This window comes from Enhydra lutris, unplaced genomic scaffold, assembly GCF_002288905.1.
Source record: "Enhydra lutris kenyoni isolate GAN:26980312 unplaced genomic scaffold, ASM228890v2 scaffoldscaffold58, whole genome shotgun sequence".
NCBI lineage: Eukaryota > Metazoa > Chordata > Mammalia > Carnivora > Mustelidae > Enhydra > Enhydra lutris.
Genome location: NW_019154142.1, coordinates 6,285,805 through 6,311,565, shown reverse-complemented (window position 1 = coordinate 6,311,565; position 25,761 = coordinate 6,285,805). Strand labels below are relative to the sequence as shown.

Sequence of the window (25,761 nt, the reverse complement as noted above, 5' to 3'; positions counted from 1 at the left end):
TTTTTTTTTTTTTTTTTTTTTTTTTTTTTTTTTTTTTTGAGATTACACAGAATTGTGTAACGAGATTTCAGAACTACCAGCATGGCTTCATTGTAAGAATCAAGAAAGTAGAGAAGTTCCAAAGCACACTTAGGGCCTTTTGCTAATTCCAGGACTGTTATAAAAGGGGTTTACTCAGAAAATCAGCTAAGACACTCTCAAGGGAGGTGCTGGATTTGGGGAGGGTGTGGAGACTGGGCTTTAGATGAGGGATGGGTGAAAGGATGGGATGGGAAACCATGGAGATGAGCTAGAAGCCAAGATAGAGCCAGAGCCATCTTCCCCAAGAAGGACCCTGCATAGGAACTCCTCCAGCAGCTGGGAAGGCAGAGTGTGCAGGGAAGGTGATCTGGGGGTACTTGCCCTCCCTTGAATCAAGGGAGAAAACTAGGATGGGTGGTCTTGGCAAGATCAGAAAAGGACACTGGCAAAGACAACAGGCCGAAGTGCACATGGCCAGTCCAGAGGATGGTGAGCCTACCAGTGTGACACTGAGGAACAGGAGGGACTGAGGCCAAATTATTGAGGACCTAGAATTCAGGATAAAGGAAATCGGTTTCTTACTATTTATACGCTTCTGAACCAGAAACCATTGAAATATGTGGGGCCCAGGCTTTCCAAGGTGTGCAATTAGAGGCATGCAGTCTGTCATGTTGCCAGCGAAAACATTTGTGCTCCAGGGAGAATGTGCAAAGTTTTGCATACTCTGCTCTGCTGAAAATAGATAAAGAGCAAACTGCACTAAAAAAAAAAAAAAAAAAAAAAAAAAAATCCCGCTCTAAGATAATCATCTTTTTTAAAAAGCCTCAGTTGCTCAGTTTCTGGCCCACTTCCCAGAAGGAGGCAAGGAGAAGTAAGGTGAACAGAGGAGATGGGTCTGTTCCCATCCTTTCCCAACTCTTCTCAGCTACTGCCGAGCTATTTGGAGTTAGATAAAATGACTTTTGTGGGCTTAGGTGCTTTAAAATATTCTTCAAGAGGATGCTCCGGATTTCAGCTTTGGTCGTCCCACTTGACTGAGGAAGCAGCAGCCCTTTGACACTGAGCATGAGCTGGGTGGCCCCGGACAACTCCTCTCCTTCCCTGAAAGCCAGCCACTCCCTTTGGATCAGCAGAGGATATAATCGGCATGTGGGAGTTTGCACTGTGATTTCCCTGTAAAGGTTTAGGAGGCCAGTGAAAGCCCAAATACTATCCATATAAAGTTAGGGTTTCAGGAACTCTTGAGGCAAACTAAGCGCAAAATGTACAGGCTCTTGAGTATTCACGTGGAGACAGGGCCATCGTGATTCCATATTCTCTCTCTCGCTCTCTCTTTCTAATTTCCCAAATGGGACCCTCTTGGGGGAAAGGCTTGTTTGTTTCCTGATGTTTTCTGGCTGAGGGTCTACTGCCAACACCCCGCTTCCCACCACAACTACATGGCAACCATCTGCCCCAGCCTCACAGGAAAGCCTCCTGCCCGGCCCTGTCTGCCCCCTTCCCTCCCACCCAGCAGCCGCCTGATGCTGCTAAGAAAGGGGAGCCTAAATGAGGATCCTAAAATCTGTAAACAACAAAGAAAGAGGAGTGTCCACCTCCACATCTGTGTTTAGGTGATAATGCTCAGAACAATGTTACTGGGCAGTGATGGTGTGGAGGTGTACATACAGCACACACATAAATGAAAAGAGAAAAATTATCTGACACCAACCACTGGAATAAGAGAGAGATTCTTGTTGGTCTTTACTACCTTCTAACCCTTGTTCAAACACACTTTACACTTTTTTAAAAATTTTTTTTAAAGATTTTATTTATTTATTTGACAGAGAGTACAAGTAGGCAGAGCAGCAGGCAGAGGGAGAGGGAGAGGGAGAAGAAGACTCCCCGCTGAGCAGGGAGCCTGATGTGGGGCTTGATCCCAGGACCCTGGGATCATGACCTGAGCCGAAGGCAGCCGCTTAACCGACTGAGCCCACCAGGCGCCCCCAAACACACTTTACATTTAACAGAGCTTTCCTTACAGGCTGTGTGTCCCTTCATATTCTTTTTTCATTGTCATTGCAGAGGATTCTAAACCTTCCCCTCACCCCACCCCCAGTTGCTACTTAGCCCACAGAATGTCTTACCTACAGACCATCACACTAGGCCTTGAACAAATAAGGTTCACTGACAACCCCTCCTCCCAGCCACCACTAAAATTCTTGTACAAGTCACTCCAATGTGACTCCTCTTCTGGTGGAAGTTTCTTTTCTGTCCAACATGACCATCAGATCTATAGAGAAGTCATAAAAATTTTGATGATTGGATCCAATTTTTCAGGGGCCAGACGAGTACCTAAAAAACATTTTTCTTTTGTACATAAAGCATCAAATGGATATGGAATCTAGGCTGCTCATCTTTTCCTAAAGCCAAAGCATATGGTGCAAGTATTAGCAACTCTTCTCAGTCCTGGTTCTGCTCTGGTCAGGCTCTCATGGGCAGCTTCCCCATTCCCTCAATTCTTCTGCCTCCCTTGCGTGTGGGAAGATATCTAATACCAGACCAGATAGGGTAGAAGGCTGCTCAGGTCTGGACAAGCTATTGAGAGAGGAACTCTGGAAATACCTCATAGCTCTCTCATCTCTCTCTTCTGCCTCAGGCTACATATCAGGCACAGTGACCAGTTTCCACAATCCTCTTCCTGTAGCAGGGATGTTCTCTCAAGTAAAGAGCCATCCCTGTCCTCACTGGGAGTTGAGAACTTTCAGATCATTCTAATGTCCCTGGAAGTGTGGGCCTACCCACGTCCCCGTCATCATTTTCTTGCTGTGCTCTCCCATTCTGACTAGCTCCTCTCCTGGACCAATAGCAGAGATGCCACTCCAGCCATCTAGACCCAGGCCAGTTTCCTCAACCCGGCACTGAGTGCCACAGAAGGCCCTTAACTTAAATTTCCATTCAAAACACATATAAGTCTGTTTATATCCAGCCCACTTTTTCAGCAAGGATCCAAGAAATAAGTCAGTTTAGGATCTGTCATACCTACTCCTAAAATGATAAGAAGCTCCTAAAAGAGGGTGTGTGTGTGTTTATGTGTGTGTGCGTGAGTGCATGCTCGTGCACATAGGAGTGAGTGCATATTTCTTGCTGGTCCTGAATGGTCTTGAGTCTTCTTTAACCCATGAGCCAGTCACAGGATGAGCCAGTGACAGAGGGGTTGATTTGTATGGCATGGCTATGAGAAATAAATGCTCGTTTATAATCTATAATAACTTAAGCCCCTAACAGATCTACTGAGACTTGCATTTTCCCATTCCTTGTGATTTCTTTTTCAATCTAGAGGCTGCAGCCTTGTAAAATATAAAACTTCCATTCAACAGTATGTTCTTATTCTACTGAAAAGCAAAGCAAATTTTTATCTTATTGAGGGAGGAAGGAAGGAAGGAAAGATAAGTCAGACCTTGGGCTCTAGAACAGAAGACTTTGCTGGTCTTGCAAAACATATTTAGTATGCTCACAAACAAAAGAAATACATTTAGGTAAAAAGTTAGCTTCAGGGAGGGGGGTTGGGGGGGTGGGATTATGGACATTGGGGAGGGTATGTGCTATGGTGAGTGCTGTGAAGTGTGTAAACCTGGAGATTCACAGACCTGTACCCCTGGGGATAAAAATATATTATATGTTTATAAAAAATAAAATTAAAAAAAAAATAAAGTGGAGAGTGTGCCTCTGATACTTACTGGAAAAAAAAAAAAAAGCTTCAGAGGTGAAACGATGGCTCATTAAGCTAGCTGTCATAGCCTGTATGTCACCATCGCTAACTGAAATGTCATCTGTCTTCCAGGGTCTGAGCTGCAGGAGCTGCAGAAAATGATTGACAACCTCCAGAGCCCCCAGGACCCTACCCAGGTGTCCCAGGCACTCCTCCTTCGAAGGGAGGTTATATTTTTGCAGTTTGACGCCGCAGTGAGACACCTTATCCGGTAAGGGCGGGGCGTGCATCCTGTCCAGTTAATTGTGTGGGGCAAGTACCTCTGAGTGACCATCGTGGGAGGTCACTCTTGGCAAGACTGAGTAAGGAGCCTAAAATAGTCAGGAGCCACAGCCTGATCCAGAACACTGTGACTACCCAATGTACCCCATTGCAAAGGCTGTGTAGAAGGTGTTCTCATCAGATGATGATAGTCTTGATTTTATTAAATGTGATTTAAATACGTTAGTTTGCATAACAATCACTGCTGTCGCTGTTCAGGTTGTTTAATGGGGAATAATATTTTTTAGACTTCAGAAGATGATTCTAAGAGTTTTGTTTGTTTTTTTCAGCCTTTAATTACCTTTCCAAAGAACAGAATTTTCACTGTACTCGCAAAGCCCGTGGAATTGGCTGAGTTAAATTTGTAAATTCAAATAAATAAATTGTAGGTATTAAGTACTCTCCATACGAAAAAGAAAGTCTCTTTGGTTAATCAACCGTGACTGATGAGAAAATGAGTTTACATTGAGAGTCACACTGTTTCTAGGGTAAATAATAAGTTTTGTATGGGAAGGGAAGCGGTCAGGCCTGAGCATCTCTGCTTCTTCTTAAATTGTCAAAATCAATTAACTTCCTTTGATTAATTCCCAATGTAAGCATTTAGCCAATCAGGGGATCTCAGGAGGCTACGCTCTTACCTGTGGCTTGTAATTGCCTTCCACCGTTAGCATGGGCATCGTAGACCATGGAAACATAGGGATTGAACTGAACTCTATTTTCTCTTTCTGTTCTGCATCTTCTTTACTCTGAGCATCAGGGGGTCTCTGGATTCAAATGAAATCAGCAGAACAACAACAAAAAATTAGACTAATGCAGTTTCTTTTCATTGACAGCCTTCGGAGCTGTAGCTCATCAAGCGGGGAGGATATAAAGATTGTCGGGACGGCCATTCATTAGCCCTCTGACTCTCAAACCCAAGTCAGAATTTGTGAAGAATTTACATAGGATGAAGAAATAGAACTATACCCTGGATGTTCTTCTTGGATTCCAGCTATGAGGGTTCGGCTTGTTACTGTTCTCCCAGGGGAACTAGTCTGCTTCCTCTAAGAATTCCTTTGAGGGGCTTTCTTTATCCTGGCACACTCAGCCTGCAGGAATGGGGGGGGGGGCTCTGCCCTACATCTGGTTTTAGTAGATTCAGTATATCTTTCTCCTCCCCCATCTTGCCTCCTGCCCTTTCAAAAGACTTTAGAGGGAACCACTCAGGACAGTTGATCTCCATGAGTTCCTCATTTATGGCATTTCCTCTAGCCTTTTCCTTCGGGACTCTTCAGAGTATGTATGTGTCTGGAATCACACAGTTAGTAAGTGACAGACTGGAACTAGAACCTGCATGCATTTGATTCCCAAGCTTCAGAATTAGGATGGATGCCAGACAGCAGTGTGGAGAGAAAAATAGACTCTGGAGAGAAGGCAGGAAACAGGAGAAAAAGAGAAGTGGAAAGATAAATGTCATCCAGCTTGATGATGTTAGTGCAAAACCTGCAAACAAGAAAAAGTCCTCAGATAATCAAGAGACAGGAAGTATGGGGAAGTTCCCTCACCCTTCCCCAGAGTTCACCAACTCTGAGCGAATATGACTGTTGACCCCAGGGAACTTTTTTGCTTATGTTAACTGAAGGCTTTTCCAGAATTTGAAAAGGAAGAGCTGTACTTTTACCTGGAACGAGAGCAGTGTGTTTCTATAGACTGGGGGGAGGTGAGGAAGGACATAGCTCAAAGTCATCAAGATAGTGGCCCTGTGATCACCTAGTATGTGGTTCCTGCTAATATGTGGCACAGATCAGCTCTGGGAGCAGGATAAATGCACATTTCTTATTTATTTGATTTATTTATTTATTTATTATTTTTAAAATTTAAATTCAATTAATTAGCATATAATGTATCATTTTTTGCAGGGGCACAGGTCTGTGATTCATCAGTCTTATATAATACCCAGTGATCATTACATCACATGCCCTCCTTAATGCCCATCACCCAGTTACCCCATCCTTCCACCCATCTCCCCTCCAGCAGCCCTCAGTTTGTTTCCTAAGATTAAGAGTCTCTTATGGTTTGTCTTCCTCTATGGTTTCATCTTGTTTCATTTTTTTTTCACTTTCTCTATGAAATTCCTTGTTTCATAAATTCCACATATGAGTGAGATCATATGTTGCTTCTTAAATTCCATGAATGAGTGAGCTCATATGATAATTGTCTTTCTCTGATTGACTTATTTTGCTTAGCATAATACCCTCTAGTTCCATCCATGTTGTTGCAAATGGCAAGATTTCATTTTTGATGGCTGCATAATATTCCTGTGTGTGTCTGTGTCTGTGTGTGTCTGCATGCGCGCGCGTGTACACACGTGCGCACGCACTCCACATCTTCTTTATCCATTCATCTGTTGACGGACGTCTGGGCTCTTTCCATAGTTTGGCTATTGTGGACACTGCTGCTGTAAACATTGGGGTGCAGGTGCCGCTTCAGATCACTACCTTTGTTGGATGCACGTTTTTAAGCACAAAAGTTCACTCTGTCCCTGTCAACCTGCCCTCTACCAAGCTCCTGGTGGAAAGTGGTATTGTCCTCCAAGACCACTGGAACCACATTGCCCAGGGCCTGTCACCTCTGGGCATGTCCACCAACCTCAGGAGTTATTTATTAGCTGATGCAAAAAATGCCTGAGAAGTGAGCTTATCTTTAATTTCGGGTGAAGTAATCATTGTGTTGAAAGTAAATGCTTGGGTACAGTGGTTCTAATCGATCTTGTCTGTTTGGCAAACTTCTATCATAAACCCCTGCCTGATTTTTGTATGGCCTATGGCCTAAGGATAGATTTTATATCTTTAAATGTTGGGGGGAAAAATTCAAGAAAAGAGTACTATTTTGTGACACATGAAAATTATACAGAATTCAAATCTCGGTGTCCTTAAATGAAGTTTTTGGGAACACAGTTATGTCCATTCATTTATAGATTATCTTGGACTGCTTTCACACACAGTTGAGTAGTTGCAACAGAGACCATATGAGCCACAGAACTGAAATATTTACTATCTGACCCTTTAAGAAAAAGTTTGCTACCTCCAGATTTAAAGGTCTGGATTCCTTTGTAATTCAGGAATGGAGGGAGTCAAAACAAAATAAAAAGTCCCTTTAAATCTTTTTTTTTTTTTTTTAGATTTTATGTATTTATTTAAATCCTTAAATCTTTTTTTTTTTTTTTTTTAGATTTTATGTATTTATTTGAAAGTCAGAGATCACAAATAGACAGAGAGGCAGGCAGAGAGAGAGGGGGAAGCAGGTTCCTGGTTAACAGAGAGCCTGATGCAGGGCTAGATCCCAGGACCCTGAGACCACTACCTGAGCGGAAGGCAGAGTCTCAACCCGCTGAGCCACCCAGGTGCCCCTAAAAAGTCCCTTTAAAGGAACTCTGTAGAACAGAATAAAACACGTGGCATGAAAGTGCCACTAATCTGAACGTGTTGCTGATGTTTGGAGTGATGAGGGCAAAAAAGGAGAAACTCAAGAAGATACCCTGAAGGTACCAGTAACTTTTGCAGAAACCTGAATTGGGAGCACAGAAAGGGATCGCTAAAGAAAGCCACACAACTTCTCGGTTCTTAAAGCTTTGTGGGTTTTTCCTTCGTTTTTAAATTAATCTTTATGCTCATCTAGCTTAAGTATCTCTAAACACAGACATTAAAGTGTGCTTTGGAGTTATCTGGGGACTTCTGAGATACAGAGGAACCCTCCTGTGAGCTGGGCCTGGCTTATGACCATGGTCCTGGTCCCCAGTGTCTGAGAAGTCAAGAGCCACACCTTCTGCCAGGGGCCTCCTCAGGGCTATTTTGCAGGTGTTTTTGTTGTTGTTTTGTCTTTTGTTTTCTTTTTTATATCCTTGCACCCAGGAGAAACTCTAGCATGTGCCATATGAATTTCCCGCTCTCTGTGATTTGAACCGGTTTGCCGGGGATCACGCTCCGGGTAGCTCTGTCACACACGGGAGGCATGGTGTGTTAGGAAACCCTTGACTGCTTATTGGTAGTAAGTCAGCTGGAGGGTGGCAGGACAATTTGCAGAATTCCATGTATCTGTTCTGGTATTTTATTAGGTTGGCAGGTGTACCCTGACCCAAGCAACAAGCCGGCCTCTTGTTTCAGTGGGTTTCCCTGTTTCTTGTGTGCTGCCGGCTAGCTGTGCTCATCAGACCTACCCTCCCAGAAGATGCAGGCCTGAGCTTCCCCAATAAGGGTCTCAGTGAGCTGCAACAGGATCCCACGACCTGTTTTCAGTATTTCAAAAGGCATGGTAAAAAAGATACCTTTGCCCAAATGCCGTGCAGGTAAACAAAATGTCAAGTTTCTTTTTTTTGTTGTTTAAGCTGGCATTCTAAGCACTGAGATAAGGGAGAGAAGACATTTGCTTTGGCTGAGTTCCCACCATGTGCCAACTCCGTGGGATAGAAATCGTTCTCCCCATTTTTACAGATGAGGAAATAAAGACTCAGAAAAGTTGTGTAACTTGCACAGGGTCACACAGCCTGTCACAACAGAGCTTCCATCCGTGCCGTATGTCCAATTCCAGAGCCCTAGTCCTTCCTTTATATCATGTTTCTTCATTTCTTCCTGCAGCTCAGAGGCAGGGCTGGAGGCTAATGCAGTGTTGGGTTACAGTTAGGAAACTGTTTAATGGATGTTTGGTGGAAAAATCTTTCAAAATATGGGGTCTGTGGAGAGAGGGGAATAAAAGAGGGTCTGGTGCTAAAAATATTGGATATCATCTTGAGACCCCTTTTTTCACAGAACATTAGAAACATTCTATTGATAGAAGGGGGATGGGTCTTACAAAGGACAGTGATCTAGACTGAGAAAGGACTAAAGTGGGGAAAAGAATAGCCAATGATTTGGGCAGTAGTGGTGCCTGTAGCTTGACTCTGGTCTCTCTAGAGAGCCTAGTATAGTCTATGATTCCATAGCTTGGACTCACAGTCACATATACACCTGAACATATTATATTTCTGATTAGTCTCCAAGCATCCGTTAAGTAATAGGCCTCATATGCATGCAAAGCTGTGTCTGGAGCTCTCGATCTGTCAGAAATTGTGTTCGTTTGTGGCCCTTGGTAGTCACAAATTTCTGCACAAACTTGCCAGGATAAGAGAGCACGTCCATGTTCTGTGTTCTTCTCCATGGTTGTCAGTCAGTTATAGCCCCAAGAAGAGAACAGAAAAGACTCAGGAAAAACAAAGTTTATTATATTCACAGGTGCTAGAAACCAGATGTATGCCATGACACACACAGCCACGTGGGAAAGCGTCTATGTGGGTCAGGAACAAGGAGAGTGCTGAGCCATAGCCTGGAAAGGCAAGGCAGGGCAGGGTGAAGAGTTTAAGAGCTGCTGGGTTGAATCATTCCAGTGGGCTTTGGGTGGTAGAGGTGGTCTCTAGTTGTTGACTAAGCTCTGGGATGAATAAAGCAGAGGAATAGTGCCTCCCCCATGCAAGGGTCAGAGAGAAGAGCCATGGCTTTGGATTGGTTGGTTCACATATGAAAGCTGTGCTCCCTGCTCAGTCCTTTGCTATCTCTAAGAACCGGCTAGCCCAAAGAGGGGCAGTCTCTTCCTTAGCCAGAAAGGTCTTTAAAGATGTCAAAACATTCATAATAGATGGAAAACAAATTATAAAATATAAGCACTATAGTCAAGGATTGAACAAATCCGATGTGAACAAAGCCAGACCCAGAAGGTGAGAGAAAGCACAGGAATGATAGGAATCATCCGATGGATTGGTGGGAGAGAAGAGCAGGACGGATATGAAAGGAGCCAACCAGGGAGATGTTGTACGGGATACTGGGCTTATGTGCTCTTGATTTGGGCTGAAAAGAAATGTTTCTATTAAAATATTCTGCTTTCTGGTACCATTGTTTTGAGGAGATCCATACAATCTATACAAAGGTGTGGGTGTAGAAAGTACCACGGGAGTTTAGAGGATGGTCAGAAGCAGCTGGATAATGAGCTCTGCCTCACTGGGCTGCTATCAGGCAGGAAGGTCAAACCTGTTTTTGTACCTTGGACAGTTCCTGCACTTTGCTTTGTAGGTAGTAGGTGCTTGATACATTGCTGTCACATGGGTATCAAGTGAATGATGCGTCCTTGGCAGGACCCACTGAGAATCATTAGAAAACACGTGAACATATGAAGAATGGGAGAAAGTGTCCTCATTGAGCAACTCCAGACTCCATCTTTGAACTCGGCAGATAAACCAATTATTTTATCTAGTCTCTCAGTATAAAATAATATTCAACTATTTTTTGTTAATTCTCATTAAAATGTGAAAAGGTGGTATGATTTTTGTACCAGTACAATGGTTTGATGTAAAAATATAGCGCTCCCTTTATCTGTCTTTGAACTAAAGTTCACAAGCCTCTCCTGCTGATGGCTAAAAGATTAAACTTTCTAATTCCATGTCATTCAGCCGCATGTAGAGCTTAAAAGTGGTCAGTCTGAGATTTAAAATTAATTAATGCAAGATGAATGAATCCCCATTTCCCTTTGTTTTAATTGCCTCCTATTCACCCTGTTGGTAAGGGAGGGGTTCTGTCCTGGGGTTACAGGGATGGCCAAACACATGACACTTAAACTGGACAGGTGAGATCAACGGCAGTTTACTAGTTACATACACTCACAGCCCAGGGAAGAGGACACTGTACAATGCAAAGCCCCAGGGGAGTTGCCCTTGGGAACAGAGTGAAAAACCAGCGACCATGGGAGACAAGCTGTGTGGTATCAAGAGGGTGTGATGTCCCCTCATTTCTGCAGGAGAATGTGATTGGTTCAATTGAATGATTTCGTGGTCTGGCAAGGAACTGAAGCCACTACTAGGGACAAGCAGGGACTGCACATGGATCCCTTTGATATGGAAGGTTCCTGGACTAGAAGACTTTATCTGTGGGAGCAGAGTGGAAAGGGGAACTTGTGATTAAGGCATTCAAGACCTTCCTGATTTTACCAGGGGTGAAGGTAGCACATAATATTGGACCTTAATTTTAGGCCTTACACCATGATGTACGTTCCTGGGGTGCTTATAAATCATCATAGCAGTTGGGAAGGAACGGCTACCTCACCTACCCATTGTGGGTTATCTGGTCCAACCCCAGATCGCTTCTGATTGACCTGATGCTCAGCACTCCACATACACACTCTCCAGTAGGGGCTCAGGCACTCCCGAGGTCTTTCCCCAACACTCTGATTGTCTGCTCGTCTCTGGGAGGCTGCCTCATTTCCCTCAGTGCTATCATTTCCCTCATTTCCATCAGTCATGGTTAATCACCTCTTTCTGATGTCTGCTTTATGCAAGACTTGGGCCAAGCCCATGGAAGATCCAGGCAAAAGGTCCCCTCTGTTTTGGGATACCATCTCCTTGGTAAATCCGGTATCAGCATATTTTTTAAGGTATCCACTAGATGTAAGTTCTAAAAACAGTCTTTCCTTGCTTACTAAACTCTTATTTCCTTTTGGCCAAAAAAAAAAAAAAAAATCATTGTAATTTTTCACACATACTTCCTTCTCTACAACTTATGGTATAAATTTCATACACCAGTCTTCAGGCTTTTTGGTTCTTGATATGCAAAGCCAAGTTCTGTTCAAAACAAAACAAAAAGCTTCCTCTTTCAAACCTCAAGATTTTATTATTTAATTTAAAATTTGGTTTTACATACCAAGAATCATCTCTGCTATTGGTCTTAAAACAGTCAATTCAGCAATCCATATCTTTGTTCTAGAGCTACAGCTGACCTGTCTGCAGCAGTAGTCACATGTGGCTACTTAATTGAAAAGTTTAAATTAATATTGATTTAGACGATGAAAAATTTAAAATTCAATTCCTCAGTCCCAGTAGCCACATTTCGAGTGAGCAACAGCCACACATAACTAGTGGTTACCATACTGGACAGTCAAACTTAGAACATTTCCACACTGCTTTAAGTTCTACTGGATAATGCTAGTCTGGAGTGTGTCTGCCTTTCCCTTGAAGGCTGTGAATTGTGAGTGAAGGGCAACGTGTAAAGAAAGAAGGGTGAGGTCGTTGAGGAAGAAACCTGTGTATATCTCAAAGTTTTATCCTGCTGCAGTAACTTTGAAGAAAGTTTTGAGTTTGAGAAGCTTAAATAATAGCTTTTAATGAGATTCCCTCCATGTTTGGGTAGAAGAACATTCTTGGCCTCGGGAAACGCTCCTGCCTACCAGTCTGTCACAGATGGCATGTACCACGGATTGCCCCCGCTGAGCAGCTCTCTTGTGAAGAGCATTTTTGCTTCACAGCTCAGCCTGCCCCAGCCACTGGATCCACGGAGCCTCCAGGTATGTCGAGAGGTACTTTTATACATATAAATGGTGTGTTATACATCAGGGATTTGGGCACTGTGTTTCCATTTGGTTTAAATTTTGCCGGGACTCGCCCTTCTCTGGGACTCTTTATCCTTGCTTGGCTCCCCTTAATTGACTCGGGAGAGCAGCCGGGGCCCACTGTTATTCCCAGTCAGAGTCTTTGCCCCCAAACTGTTCATCAGGTGAATTGGGTCAATAGCTTATCTGTTCACAGCTGGTAGCAAAACCAACAGTTGATCTTTTCAATTTAATAAATAAGGATGACAGCAATCACAATACATAAATTAGGTCAGCAGCTGAGGTTTGAACAGCCCTGGTTACAACAGGTGTTATCAAATGTAATCCTAGCAACCATTATTTAGGCACCAACAATATTACCCTCTTTCTACGACTAAAAGGTTAAGGTTCTGGCAGACCAGAGATCAGACTGCTGGGGAGTTGTGGCAGCCCGAGGTCACAAATTGTATTGGTTATCTATGACAGTGTAACAAATCACCCCCCAAATTTAGCAGACTAAAACAATAAATGTTCATCATCTCATGTAGTTTGTGAGGCTCAGGAATCTGGGAACAGTTTATTGTGTAGTTCTGGTTAGTCGTGTGGATTTCTCACCAGTCAGCAATTAAGGTATTGGCCCAGCTGTCGTCATCTCAGGGGTCTACTGGAGGAGAATCTGCTTCCAAGCCCACTCACAGGGCTGTTGGTAGGCATCAGAAGATCCACTTGCAAGCTCGTTCATGTAGGCTTGTCCACAGGGCTTCCTCACAACATGACAGATGGATTCCTCCAGACCAAACAATTCAAGAGAGAACAAGAGACAGACCCCAAGGTGGAAGTCATAGCCTTTTTATTACCTCATTTTAGAAGGGACATCCCATCTTTTTTGCCATATTTCATTCACTAGAAATGAGTTAATTTTAGCCTACACTCAAGGGGAGAAGACTTAAACTCTACCTCTTTATGGGGAAGAGTATCAAAGAAGTTTTGGACATATATTTAAAACCACCTCACAAACCCAGGTCTTCTGACTCCAAAAGCTCCAACCTAGTGTTTATATATTGCAAAGCTAAGCCAAGTAATGCCAATATCAACCCTATGTAAGTCCCACAATTTTATCTTCCCTAGCAACAAGACAATTATTCTTGGCCCAAGCCTTGACCCTCATTTAGTCCTAGAGGACAGGATTGACCATGACCCCTGGGCCTGTTCCTATTGCCTTTGGATGTTGGCTGGGATTAGATAGATGCAAGTGTCCTGGTTTCCTGCTACCTGAATCAAGTCTAACTCTAAAAATTGTCTGAAGCCAGTTCCAAGTGTGCAACTATAGAATGGGGTCAGATGGACAGGTCAATTATGTCCAGGGCTGCATGTGCTGCCACAAGTAGTAGAGGACATCTTGGCTATTGGACAGTGACATGGAGAAGACAGAAGTCCACATGTTAATATCGTGACTTTGGCTTTGAGTTGTTACCTAGAACTGGAACACAGTGATGATGAAGGAAAGTTCCTAATATTGAGTTCATTATTAAAGTTCCTAATATTGAGAACATTTAAGTTTATGTTTGTTGAATATAAATATGTCCCTTTGTTTTTATAGTATTCTGGAAATTCCAAACACTGGTACTAACTAGTTACACTGAAGTCTTAAGAACCCTTCTATGTTTAGCCATATTCTGGAGGGAAAAAAAAGGATGATTATTCTCTCCTCTACATTATGAAGGACCTTCTATCAAGACTATTTCTACATAGTAAATAAATCATCCCACAGTGTTTTGGAGTACAGACACAGAAATCCTGCTCATACAAGATGATTATTATTTATAGACACAGTATACCATTATCATGTTTCTTATTTGGTTCTTTTAGGCATCCGTGCTATTCCCTTGGAGAGCATTTCTGGAAGATGGAGGACTGTTTCCAGTTATGAGTAGCAGACCAGATACCCTAGAATATAATATGCAGGTAGGCTAGGTCTTCCCACTTGTCATAGAGAGAAATGAATGTAGACTGCAAAGCAGGCGTCCTTGGGTCCATAGGTCAGTGGTGAATGATTTATGAGATAAGCAGGGGTGTTTGATTATGAAGCTATAAACCCAGCTTCATGTGAGTCATGTTTTCTTATGACAAGAAGAGAATCATTTTCTTGGTGGAATGGGCCTCAGTTGTAGATTCAGCTGTAGTTCCCATGGCCAGTAAAGATCAGGGAGAGTGGCCATCCATCTCCAATCACTCTCCAGGCCTCTTAGAGAAACAGCCAGGCTGGAAGTTCAGGGTTGTGTGACCAGGATCCTGGCCTACCTATAAACAATGGTAGGGAGAGAATTCTTTAAGCGGGATCCATAGGAGAATTTCTTTCAATTATGTGTTTCCCCCCTAATTACCTAAGCAAATATCATTGTGTTCTCATTTTTAAAAAATAGAAAATATAGAAAAGTACTAAGAAAAAAGTGAAAATCAACCATAAATTTGCTCCAAAGTAATATGGAAGTGGGTAGTGGTGGTGATAGGGGCAGGCCTGGCCATAGGCTGATGGTTTTGGGGGCCGGGAGATGGGAACTATACTGTTTGCTTTTGTTTATAACTGTTTGGATTTTTTAAAGTAAAGTATTAAGAATGGTTAAGAAAATCAATTATAGTCCCCCACTAGGAAGCAATCACAGTTTACATATTGGTTTATTTTTTTCCGGTATTTTTCTTTTGCATACCTGTGTTTGTATCTGTACTTTTCAAGGAAAATGGATATCATACTATACATTCACCATGTATAGATACCACAGTAAAGTGCTGGGAACCTTGGGCTTCCATACAAAGCTGAAAGTCTGATATATTCAAGGAGAACTTTGAGCTAGAAATGTTACTCTAAGATTTTTATGGATTTTCTAATAATCAAGAGGGCAGGGCTTATAAATATAATTATTTCTAGTTTTCTCCCCAAAATCATGTATAAAGGATACATAGAAATCTTTAACATGGGTGTTTTGTTTTGTTCTTTTTTGTTTCTAGCTGTGCCTCTGTGGGCTGAGTGAGCTTGACCTCAAGGTAGCCCATGGAGAGCTGGTGGGCATGCAGCTGCTTTTGGAAGATGTACTTCTGAGCAGCCATCATATGACCATGGAGGACCCCTCCACACAGCAAGCCACACTGGACAAACACAGTCAGATACTCTTGGTAAACAGTCTACGTAATTGGCCAGGGCTGTAATGTATTAAAGGACCTTCCTCTCTGGAGTCAGAGAGCTACAGATGCTGTCCAGTGGTATTTCCCAATGGGCCCCAGGACTGAGCTAATGTTGCATGGGGGCAGCAGTGGGGCAGGGGTCATCTCTAATATATGGTATATCCATTTCTTTTCATTTTAAAAAGAGAACAAAAGGGGCGCCTGGGTGGCTCAGTGAGTTAAAGCCTCTGCCGTCGGCTCAGGTCATGATCTCAGGGTCCTGAGATCGAGCCCCGCATTGGGCTCTCTGCTCAGCAGGGAGCCTACTTCCCCCCTCCTCTCTCTCTGCCTGCCTCTCTGCCTACTTGTGATCTCTATCTGTCAAATAAATAAATAAAATCTTTTAAAAAAATAGAGAGAACAAAAGTTGTGGGAGACCCACTGAAACAAGTAATGGAACAAGTAATCCAACTGGCTGGATTTCCTTAGGAGACACGCACATTTAGAGTTGGAAGACACATGTAGAACTGGAGTCGGAAGGACTGGAGGGGTATGACAGAGACCCTGGGTGAATCTGTCTAGCCTGGGCTCTCATCTTCATCACTCAGCTAGTCTACAGACTTCTAGGCAAGCGCTGTCTCCTCTGGACTTGTCCCTCCGAAGCTCTAAGGTGCCAAGAACCTCTAGCCCACCTTATCATAACTGGAAATAATTCTGCCCCTATCTGGGAACCAGAGACTTGTACTGACACAGAGTAAGCTAGCTCGTGCCCCCATCTGAAGAGCCCCCTCTTCTGAGCCAAACATTCCGAGAGAGAGGTCTGCAGCAGCCCCGACCAATTCCTTACCTTCAATCCGCTCCTCAGAAACTACAATTTGTCACCACTGAGACCGTTCTTACCAAGAGCACCACGATCCTTGTCACTAAATCCTCTGGATACTTTACAGTCCCCTTCCAACCTGACCCCCTTGTCAGCACTGGACACAGTGTGTCCTTCTAGCGGCCTCCCTGCACCTGGCTTCCAAAGCAGGGCTCCCTCCTAGTTTCCCCTGGCATTGCAGCCAGGCCTTCTCAGACTTCCCCACAGACTCTCCTCTGCCTCCTGCCCCCCCTTCCTCTCCCAATCCCCCAAAGTATGATTTTTGGGGTTCTGTCCCCTACTACCCTCCCACGGGTCTGCATTTTGACTTCCATGTCATTAGCCACTTCAGTCTTTGTTGGCTCCTTCCTCCATAAAAAAGCATTAAAAGTGATAGTTTACAACCGTATTAATATAAAAAAATCATATCGTACATTAAAACATTTTATTAAGCCTCAATATCCCTTATCTCCTGATTTTAAAAGAAATTAGAAGACTTTGTAGGCCCTAGGCACTGTGTCTGGTCCATAAGTGTCCCCTGAACACTCTTACTACTACCATTGGTATGACTGAGATCTTTTCAGAGTGCTTTAGTAATTACTAGTTTCTTTCATCTTCACAACAATTCCATGAAGGGGGTACTCGCAGTATTCACGTTTTACAGATAATACTGAAGCTCAGAAAGGTTAAGTGATGTGTCCAAAGTCATATAATCTCGTGAGGAGAGAAACCCAGATTCCAAATGAACAGTCTGGCGCCGGAGCTCCCCTCTACTCTTGCCCACTACGTTGTTCCACTTCTCAGCCTCTCCCCCAGAGACAAACTCATCTGCTTTCGTAACTTTGATGACTTTACACGTGATGACTCATGCAATGACCATCTACATGTCGTGTTCCAATTTCAATCCTGTCAGATTCATGCATTCAACTTCCTTGTTCCACCCCAGAGTCCATGTGTCCCAAACTGAGCTTATTTCACAGCCCAAAACTCACCCTTCTTTCCATATTCTCTGTCAGTGGACCACTCCTCACCCAGTGGCCCAAGCCAAAAAATCTGGACACCCATCTTTGATTTCTCTCTTCATACCCCACAATCAAATGCTAAGTTTTACTATCCTATTACCTTAATATCTCTCAAGTTTGTCTACTGCTCCCCATCTTCCATCACCAACCCCCAGTCAGCATTGTCTCCTAATGTTAGGCTATGAGCATAACCTCCAGTTAGACTCCCTATGTTCACCCTTGCCTCCTTCTGGTACATTCACCAGGGTAATATTTTTACATGCAAAACTGATTATGTCACTTCCCTCTTATAACCCTTCAATGATTTCCAAAGCCCCCCAAAATAGAATCTAAATGCCACAATGAGACCTTCACCACCTATCTCCTCCTGGTATCTCCACCCTCAACTTCTTTCATTTTATGAAACGTACCATGCTGTCTCTCCTCAGTAACTTTGTGCGAGCCAGTCCCTCTGGTGGAAAACTTCCTTCCTTTTCCTCCTCCCTCTCTACTTCATCATCTGATTAAATCCTAGTTATCCATCAGGTTTCAACTTCCACACCACTCTTTCAGAAGCTTCTTCAGATTTTTTACCTTTTAGCTGATGCCCCTCTATGCCAATGAAGGTGAACTTGCTATAAGAAACAGGTTGTCCTACTAGCCATGACTTAAATTAGAAAGGGTACTACTCTTTCAAAACAAGTCTAGGAGGAGGTGGTTCGGGTTGGTACAGCCACTCAGGTTGATGTAGGCCCCAGCTGTGCCATCTTGGGTATGTCAGGAAAATGTCTCTTTCATCCTTGTAAGATGAAAACAAGAACAAAAAACTTTCTCCTTAAGGGGCTTTATCTTTTTACCAAGGAAGAAAATCCTTTCCAGAGCCTTCTAATAGATCTTCCCTGTGTCCTACTAGCTAAGTCTACTTCAGTGGAAAATTAGTGGAAAACAAAGTGTGTTGGGATGGGCTATCTAAATTCCACACAGAATTAGATGTTTCATTCAGAGGGAGCATTTGTAAATCAGGCTTGGCACCAAGTAGTACCAAGATCAAGAAGCATACTGGGCCCTTTGGGCCCTCTAGTTACCATTACTTGGTCCTGTTTTTGATGGATTGCCATCATTCCCTGACATCCCCACTCTCCCCCACCTTCATGCTGTATCCTGTCTCCTGTTCCTTCTTCCATCCTCTAAAACACTTAGGAAGAGAAAACTTCTCTTAATATGAATATATTAACATGCTAAGTTTATGTTAAAGTAATTATTATTTTTTTTTAAGATTTTATTTATTTATTTGACAGACAGAGATCACAAGTAGGCAGAGAGGCAGGCAGAGAGATAGGAGGAAGCAGGCTCTCTGCTGAGCAGAGAGCCCGATGCGGGGCCCAATCCCAGGACTCTGAGTTCATGACCTGAGCTGAAGGCAGAGGCTTTAACCCACCGAGCCACCCAGGCACCCCTGTAATTATTTATTTTAATTAGTTTTATTTCATGATTTGTTTTTAAATATTCATAGACACTAGGAAGCACTGGAATTTATACTGCCTGTGAGAAAGGACTCTGGGTTTCCTGGCCATGATCTCTTAGACTTCAGGCTCTTAAACTCCAAAACAAAAGTAATAGGCCCTTAAAGCAGTGGTCCCAGGAGCCCTGGGTTCCTCAGAGGCAAGTTGGAGTTTTGGTGTATTTTTTAAATTTATAATGCCTTTTTAAATTGAGGTATGATTAACATATAATACTAATTTCAGGTATAAAACATAATGATTCTCTGATTGTATTGCATTGCAAAATGAAAATCATAGTAAGCCTAGTTACCATCCATTACTATACAAAGTTAATACAGTATTATTGACTGTATTCCACAAACTGTACATTATATCCACATGAGTTTTTTATTTTATAATTGGAAGTTTGTACTTCTTGTTTCCCTTTACTCATTTGTCCCCCAAACCTCCTCTCCTCTGGCAACCACCAGTCTGTTCTCTGTATCGATGTCTTGCTTTAATTTTGTTTTGTTTTTTAGATTCCACATAAAAGTGAAAGCATGCAGTACTTGTGTCTGACTGACTTATCTCACTTAGCTTAATACCCTCTAGATCCATCTATATTGTCACAAATGGCAAGTTTTCATTCTTTTTTATGGCTGAGTAGTATTCCTGTGTGTGTGTGTGTAATCGCCTCTTTAACTGGTGATCCATCAATGAGCCCTTAGGTTGTTTCCAATATCTCGGCTATTGCAAATAATGCTTCAATGAACATAACATGCATATATCTTTTCAAATTCATACTTTGATTTTCTTCGTAGATACCCAATAGTGGAATTACTGGATCATATGGTAGTTCTGTTTTTAAGAGGAACCTCCATACTGTTTTTCATAGTGGTGCACTAGTTACATTCCCATCAACTGTGCACAACAGTTCTCTTTTTACCTTGCCAAAACTTATTTATTTATTTATTTATTTAGTGATAGTTATTCTGACAGGTGTGTAGTGATATCTCATTCTGGTTTTGATTTACAGTCCTCTGGCGATTAGTAATGTTAAGCATTCTTCATATACTTATTGAGCATCTATATGGGTTTGTTTGTTTGTTTGTTTGTTTGTTTGTTTTTGGAAAATGTCTATTCAGATCCTCTGACCAGTTTTAAATTTTCTGGGTTTTTTGTTATTGACTTGTATGAATTCTTTATGTATTTTGGATTTTAACCCCTATTAGGGATATGATTTGCAAATATCTTCTTCCATCAGTAGATGACTTTTTTATTGTGCTGATGGTTCCCTTCACTGTGCAGTAGCTTTTTAGTTTGATGTAGTCCCACTTGTTTACTCTTGCTTTTGTTTTCCTTGACTTTGGAGTCAGATCCAAAAAAATATGTCAAAGATCTTACTGCCTATGTTTTCTTCTAGGAGTTTAAATTTCAGGCCTTACATTCAAGTCTTTCATCCATTTTGTGTTTATTTTTGTATATGGTGTAAGACAGTGGTCTGTTTTAATTTTTGCATGTAGCTGTCCCGTTTTTCCAGTACCAGTTATTGAAAAGATGGTCCTTTCGTCATTCTATATTCTTACCTACCTTGTCATAAATTAATTGATCATATATGCATGAATTTATTTCTGGGCTCTCTATTCTGTTCCACCGATCTATGTATTTATATGCCAGTACCATGTTGTTTGATCATTATAGCTTTGTAGTATAGTTTGAAATCAGGGATCGTACTGCTAGATTTGTTTTTCTTTCTCAAGATTGTTTTAATCATTTGGGAGTCTTTTGTGGTTCCATATAATATATTTTAGAATTATTTATTCTAGTTCTGTGAGAAATTCATTAGAATTTTGATAAAGACTGCATGTGGCGCCTGGGTGGCTCAGTGGGTTAAGCCTCTGCCTTCGGCTCAGGTCATGGTCTCAGCGTCCTGGGATTGAGCCCCGCATCGGGCTCTCTGCTCAGCAGAGAGCCTGCTTCCTCCTTGCTCTCTGCCTGCTCTCTGCCTGATCTCTCTCTCTCTCTGTCCAATAAGTAAATAAAATCTTAAAAAAAAAAGTGCATGAATCTGTAGATTGCTTTGCGTAGTATGAATATATTAATATTAATTTTAATTCTTCTAATTCCATGAGCATGGAATATCTTTCCATTTATTAGTGTCTTCTTCAATTGACAAGTTATAGTTTTCAGTGTACAGGTCTTGCGCTTCCTTGTTTAAGTTTACTGCTCAGTATTCTTTTTATATGATTATCAATGGAATTGTTTTCTCCATTTCTCATTTTTGTAGTTTGTTATTAATGTATAAAAACACAACAGATTTTGTATATTAATTTTGTATCCTGCAACTTTGCTGAATTCATTTGTTAGTTCCAATAGTTTTTTTGTGGAATCTTTAGTTTTCTATATATAATATCATGTGATCTGCAAATGGTGACAATTTTACTTCTTCTTTTCCATTTCATGTGCTTTTTACTTCTTTTTCTTGCCCAATTGCTCTGGCTGGGATTTTCAATACTATGTTGAATAAAAATGAAGAGGGTGAACATCCTCATCTTGTTTCCAATATTAGGGGGAAAACTTTAAGCTTCTCACAGCTGAATATATTAGCTGTGAGTTTGTCACATATGGCTTTGTTGTGTTGAGATACATTTCCACTCTACCCACTTTGCTGAGAATTTTTATCATAAATGGATGTTGAATTTTTTCAAATATTTTTTCTGCATCTATTGAGATGATCATGATTTATCTTTCATTTTATTAATCAGGTTTATCATGTTGATTGATTTGTGAATGTTGAACCATCCTTGCATTCCTGAAATAAATCCCACTCGGTCAATGGCACATGATCCTTTTACTATATTGCTCAATTTTGTTTGTTAATATTTTGTTAAAGATTTTTGTATCTGTGTTAATTGGGGATATTGGTCTGTAATTTTCTTTTTTGTGTTGTCCTCATCTGTTTTTGATATCTGGGTAATGTGGCCTCATAAAATGTGCTTGGAAACATTCCCTCCTCTAATTTTTTGGAAGAGTTTGAGAAGGATAGATGTTAAATCTTCTTTGGATGTTTGGTAGAATTCATCAGTGAAGCTGTCTGGTCTTGGATTTTTGTTTGTTAGGAGGTTTTTGATTAATGATTCAATCCCCTTACTAGTAATTGGTCTATTAAGATTTTTTTTTATGATTCAATCTTTGAAGATTTATAAGTTCCTAGGCATTTATCTATTTATTCTAGGTTGTCCATTTTATTTGTATGTAATTGTTAATAATTGTCTCTTAACGATCTTCTATATTTCTGTGGTATCAGTTATAAGTTCTTTCATTTCTGATTTTATTCCTTTTAGCCCTCTCTTTTTTTCTTGGTTGAGCCTAGCCATAGGTTTGTCAGTTTTGTTTATCTTTTCAAAGAACCAGCACTTCATTGATTTTTTTAAAACTATCTTTTTAGTCTCTATTGTATTTATTTCTGCTCTGATCTTTATTATTTCTTTCCTTTTACTAACTTGGGCTTTGTGTCATTTTTTTAAAAGATTATTTATTTATTTATTTGACAGAGAGACAGCGAGAGAGGGAACACAAGCAAGGGAAATAAGAGAGGGAGAAGGGCTTCCTACTGAGCAGGGAGGCTGACATGGGGTTCGATCCCAGAACCCTGGGACCATGACCTGGAACCATGACCTGAGGCAGATGTGTAATGACTGAGACACCCAGGCGCCCCTGTTTGTGTCATTTAAAGCCCATGTTTCCTTATTGATTTTTTTCCATCTGGACGATCTATTAATTGATACAAGTGGGATGTCAAAGTATCCTATTATTATTGTATTGCTGTCAATTTCTCCCTTTAGGTCTCTTAATATTTGTTTTATATTCTTTGGTCCTCCTACATTGGGTGCATATATATTTATAAAAGTGTTATCTTCTTGAGGTTGATTTCTTTATCATTATGTAGTGCTCCTCTTTGTCTTTTATTATAGTCTTTGTTTTAAAGTCTATTTTGTCTAATATGAGCATAGCTATACCAGCTTTCTTTTCATTTTCATTTACAAGGAATATCTTTTTTCCATCCCTTCACTTTCAGTTGGTGTGTGTCCTTACTTATGAAATGAGTCTCTGAAAAGCAGTATATAAATGTGCCTTGCTTTTCTATCCATTCAGCTACTCTGTGATATTTTTTTAGAATACTTAGTCTGTTTGCATTTATTTTAATTATTGATAGGTAAGTACTTATCCCCATTTGTTATTTGTTTAGTGACTATTTTTATAGTTCCTTTCTATTCCTTCCTTCTTCTCTTTCTTTCTTCCCCTCTGGTTTGGTGACTTTCTTTAGTGTTATGTTTAGATTCTTTTCTCATTTTCTTTTATATATTTAATATAAATTTTTGCTATGTAGTTACTGTAAGTTCACGTATATCATCCTATGTATATAACTGTCTCTTTTAAGTTGATAGCAACTTATATTTGAACATTTTCCAAACCCTACATTTGAACTACCATACCCCCCATGTTTGTTTTTGATGTCACATTTTACATCTTTTTATTTTATTTACCTCAACTAATTATTGTAATTTTAGTTAATTTTACTTTTGACTTTTTGACCTTCATAGTAGTTTTATAAATTAACTCATTACCTTTACTATATATTTACTTTTTCTGGAGAGATTTTTACTTTTGTATTTTTGTTGTTGTTGTTGTTAATAATTAGGGCTATTGGGTGCCTGGGTGGCTCAGTGGGTTAAGTCTCTGCCTTTGGCTCAGGTCATGATTTCAGGGTCCTGGGATCAAGTCCCTCATCGGGCTCTCTGCTCAGCAGGGAGCCTGTTTCCTCCTCTCTCTCTCTCTGCCTACTTGTGATCTCTCTCTGTCAAATAAAGAAAATCTTTAAAAAATAATAATTAGTGCTATTTCGCTTCTGCTGAAAGAAGTCTCTTTAACATTTCTTTTTTTTTTTTTTAAGATTTTATTTCTTTATTTGACAGAGAACGATCACAAGCAGGCAGAGAGAGAGGAGGAAGCAGGCTCCCTGCTGAGCAGAGAGCCCACAGGGCTCGATCCCAGGACCCTGGGATCATGACCTGAGCCGAAGGCGGAGGCTTAACCCACTGAGCCACCCAGGCGCCCCTCTTTAACATTTTTTATAAGGCCAGTTTAGGAGCGATGAACTCTTTAAGCTTTTGTCTGGAAAACTCTCTCTCTTCTTCAGTTCTGAATGATAACCTTCAGGTAGAGTGTTCTTGGTTAGAGGTTTTCTCCTTTCAGTACTTTGAATATATCGGGTCACTCTCTTCTGGCCTGCAAAGTTTCTGCTGAGAAATCTGCTGATTATGGTGTTTCTCTTGTATATAACAATTGGTTTTTCTCTTGCTACTTTTAAGATTCTCTCTTTAACTTTTGACACGTTAATTATAATGTGTCTTGGTGTGTATCTCTTATTTGGAGCTCTCTGGGTCTCCTGGACTTAGATATCTGTTTCCTTCCCTAGGTTAAGGGAAGTTTTCAGTCATTATTTCTTCAAATAAGTTTTCTGCCTATTTCTCTTTCTTTTCTCTTTCTGGGACCCCTATAATGCAAATGTTATTATGCTTGATATTGTCTCATAGGTTCCTTAAGGTATCTTCATTTTTTAAAATTCCTTTTTCCCTTCATGGCACTGTCTGGGTAAATTCCATTGTTTTGCATTCTAGCTTGCTGACTCATTCATCGGCTTCATCCAGTCTGATGTTTAACACCTCTAGTGTATTTTTCAGTTCCGTTATTACATTCTTCAGCTATGAGGACTTGTGTTTGGTACTTTATTATATTTTCTATCTCATTATTGAATCCTTACTGTGTTAATTCGTTCCTCTCCCAAGTTTGGTAAGCATCTTTATGGCATTTACCCTGAATTCTTTATCAGGTAGATTACTTATCTCCATAGCATTATGGTCTTTTTCTGAGTCTCTCAGTCTTAGAGTGCCCTTGTGTAGTTGATGAAACTTCTCGTTCAACCTTGCCCTAGCTTTTGGTTGTTTCTTAAAACTTTGTGATTGTCTAATCAGCCTGATTTAATATTGATATGTCCTTGTCATTGAGGATGTACCAAGGCCTGTCAGTGTTCCAAGGGGAGAAATTTCATTTAGCACCAAGTTTCAGGCTAATCTGAAGCTAGACCTACAGGCAGCAGCTTTTAAAATATGCAAATATGTTGGGGCTTTGGGTGGCTCAGTAGGTCAAGCATCTGCCTTGGGCTCAGGTTGTGATCGAGCCCCATGTTGGGCTCCCTGTTCGGTGAGGAGTCTGCTTTTCCCTCTCCTTCTGCTCCTCCCCCCTCACACCACTCATATCCTCTCTCTCTCTCTCAAATAAATAAATAAAATCTCTAAAAAATACATGCAAATATAGTCTAGTGCAGCCACAGTCATAATCCCTGCTGGCCTACAAAATGTGGAACTCTACATGAATATATAAGCTCTTTCTGGGAGGACTTTTGAGCCATATTGAAGCACAGAAAGCGCACAAGGATGGTGTCTTCCTGCTTATGCTCCCTGGGAGCATCTCTGTAGCCTCTAGATGTAGGGAAAACCTGAAACCTGCTCCTCAGGCCAAAGCTGCAGCATAAGTAAATGGTTTTTTGTTTTTTTTTTTTTTTTTTTTCACAACAAGACAGGGTTGCACTTTAGTCTGCCATCTGCAGTGCCTGGAAGAGGTGGCCTGTCACATACTGTCTTTCTGACGGTGACATTCCCTTGGAGCTCAGGAATGTCAGCCCCCTTGGCCACCAGCGGCAGGCAGTCAAGGAGCCTTCCCTGTGTGGATTTCATATATCCACTGGCATTAACTAGGCAGCTTGAGAATGTAGGGGTTAGGGCACACTCTCCAGCTTCAGAAAGG

The 25,761-nt window shown here is 41.3% G+C and overlaps 2 protein-coding genes across 2 annotated transcripts in view; both read left to right on the top strand.

The window, feature by feature from the left end:
- The window catches only part of LOC111158238 (coiled-coil domain-containing protein 162-like), a 27,726-nt gene extending 14,171 nt beyond the window's left edge, over positions 1–13,555 (top strand). The window contains exons 4-6 of the mRNA XM_022520157.1: positions 3,845–3,983; positions 12,217–12,370; positions 13,523–13,555. Of these exons, the coding sequence (XP_022375865.1) occupies positions 3,845–3,983; positions 12,217–12,370; positions 13,523–13,555 (326 nt within the window). The remainder of the gene's footprint in view (positions 1–3,844; positions 3,984–12,216; positions 12,371–13,522) is intronic.
- A 749-nt stretch (positions 13,556–14,304) lies between these two features.
- The window catches only part of LOC111158343 (coiled-coil domain-containing protein 162-like), a 50,686-nt gene continuing 39,229 nt past the window's right edge, over positions 14,305–25,761 (top strand). Inside the window, exons 1-2 of the mRNA XM_022520318.1 lie at positions 14,305–14,359; positions 15,401–15,546. Coding sequence (XP_022376026.1) covers positions 14,321–14,359; positions 15,401–15,546 — 185 coding nt within the window. The 5' untranslated portion in view covers positions 14,305–14,320. The remainder of the gene's footprint in view (positions 14,360–15,400; positions 15,547–25,761) is intronic.